At 41.3% G+C, this 2,155-nt stretch overlaps 1 gene segment (V, D, J or C); it reads left to right on the top strand.

Moving 5' to 3' along the window:
• Window positions 1-774: 774 nt before the first annotated feature.
• Window positions 775-1,673, top strand: LOC106001004. The segment is given in 2 exon segments: window positions 775-857; window positions 1,243-1,673. Coding segments are annotated over 2 exon segments (399 nt in total).
• Window positions 1,674-2,155: the final 482 nt, after the last annotated feature.

A 2,155-nucleotide genomic window follows, 5' to 3' on the forward strand; every position in this document is an offset into this window, starting at 1 on the left:
TTTTTATCACTTGTAGGGATTGAACTCAGGACCTGGGTACTGAACTGAGCTCTTTTGCTTAAGGTTAACATTCTACCACTTTCAGCCACAGCACCACTTCCAATTTCTGAATGATTAATTGGAGATAAGAGTCAAAAGGGGATCGTTCAGCCTGGTGTGGCTTTGAACCATGTCCTTAGAACTCAGCCTCCAGATTAGCTAGGATTACAGACATAAGCCACCAGATTCTGTCTTATGAAGAACAACTCTGACAGTTGTTGATAACTTGCTAATCAAAAGGTAATTTTGTTTCAGTGATGTCAGATTAACTCGAGTAAGTATTAGATTTCCTTACCTAGATCAGACGAGTGTAGTATTGGATAGAAGTCTACAGAAACAATGGCAAATGAAGTCTGTGTACAGTATCTTTGTCTAGAATAACGAGAAGAGGGCCAATCAAATTGACCCTTCACCAAGGCTCCACTGGACACACATTTCAATTGAATTGGGCTTCTAGTGTTTTAAGTTGACAGGGTCAAGTACACCACATCCTCCCTGCAGATCCAGGCATCAGGGGAGAGGGGTCCTTCTACACACTGCTGGAGCCAGCCTGGTATTTGTGGGTCTTTTCTCCAAACACAGAAGAAATTTAATTCACTTTCTTCACCAGAGAGATGCCCTTGCCCTCTGCTTTGTTCTTCTCACACTGCTGCACCCACCTGCTGATTTGCATAGTGCTCCCCAAGGAGGACTGTCCAGCCCTGGTTTGACATAAAGACTCATCTTGACCTTGACTTTACTGATCAAACCTCCTGAATTCCCAGCTAAAATGAGGCTCTGTTCTTGGGTTCTGGGTCTCCTAATGCTCTGGATCACTGGTAAGGGCAGAGGGAGATGAAGATAGAAAAGGGGGCTGGGGGTGAGCCCTCAGGGCCACTGCTTCTTGTTTGTATTCTGTTCATGGGTTAGATGCACAGAACTTGTCCTCTAGAATGGGGCAGGTGAAGTTAATTTTATGAGAGTGATGAACATTCTAGATGGAACTAGGTCCTGAGCTTTGGTGACAACTATGACATCTGTGTAGTGGGTAGTATACATGAGATCTAGAACCTCATTTATTATTTTAATATTTGTATATGTTTTGAAATATGGAATGGTTTCAGGAAAGAATGAAAACCATGAAAAGGATTGGCAATTAATATATAACCACAGAAAAAAATATACCACATATAATATTGTATTTTTCATTTATTTTAATTTCAGGGTCCAGTGGCGATATTATACTGACTCAGACTCCTCTGTCCCTGGCTGTCACCCTGGGAGAGACGGTCTCCCTCTCCTGCAGGTCAAGTCAGAGCCTCATATATAGCGATGGAGATAGCCTTCTGTATTGGTTCCTTCAGAAGCCTGGCCAGTCTCCACAGCAATTGATATATTGGGCTACTAACCGAGAATCTGGGGTCCCAGACAGATTCAGTGGCAGTGGGTCAGGCACAGATTTCACACTGCAAATCAGCAGGGTGGAGGCTGAGGATATTGGGGTTTATTACTGCATGCAAGGTATAGATACTCCTCCCACAGTGATACAGTCCTTAACAAAAACATCTCTGTAGGGCTTGGCCCAGCTGTCCTATTTCAAAGTTTGTCTGGTGAGCAGCATAGCACATTCTCTGAACTGAAGCAGTAGTCTGAGTTTGGAGGACTTGACAGAAGATGTCATACTAGAGAGCTTGTCCAAGTGGGATCTTTAGCTTTAGCTTCCAGGGACTCCCAGAACCAGAATTTATAATGTTACTGAAGAAGTCAATTTATCACTTATTACCAAATGTGAAAGACAAAGACAAAATCATCTACCAGCAGCACGCCATTTCTATAGTTTGGAGAGAATTACAGAGTCTAATCCCATGCAGAATGACTCAAGAAGCAGTAGTAGCTAGGAAATGAAAAATGAGTTACAAAGCTAGGCTTAAAAGTGAGATGGGTTTTTTAAATAGGAATGCTACTGAATATCACCAAATAAATAGAGTATGTTGTTTAAATATAATGTAAATCAATTATATGACTCAGATATTAAAAGCTTTTTGCTTAATGAACTCATGATTCTGAAAGTCCCATTATTATCATTTTTTAATTGTGAAAATACCATACATAGAGGTTACAATGACATGAGCAAGGT

Source organism: Dipodomys ordii, unplaced genomic scaffold (genome assembly GCF_000151885.1).
Source record: "Dipodomys ordii isolate 6190 unplaced genomic scaffold, Dord_2.0 Scaffold258, whole genome shotgun sequence".
Classification (NCBI taxonomy): Eukaryota; Metazoa; Chordata; class Mammalia; order Rodentia; family Heteromyidae; genus Dipodomys; species Dipodomys ordii.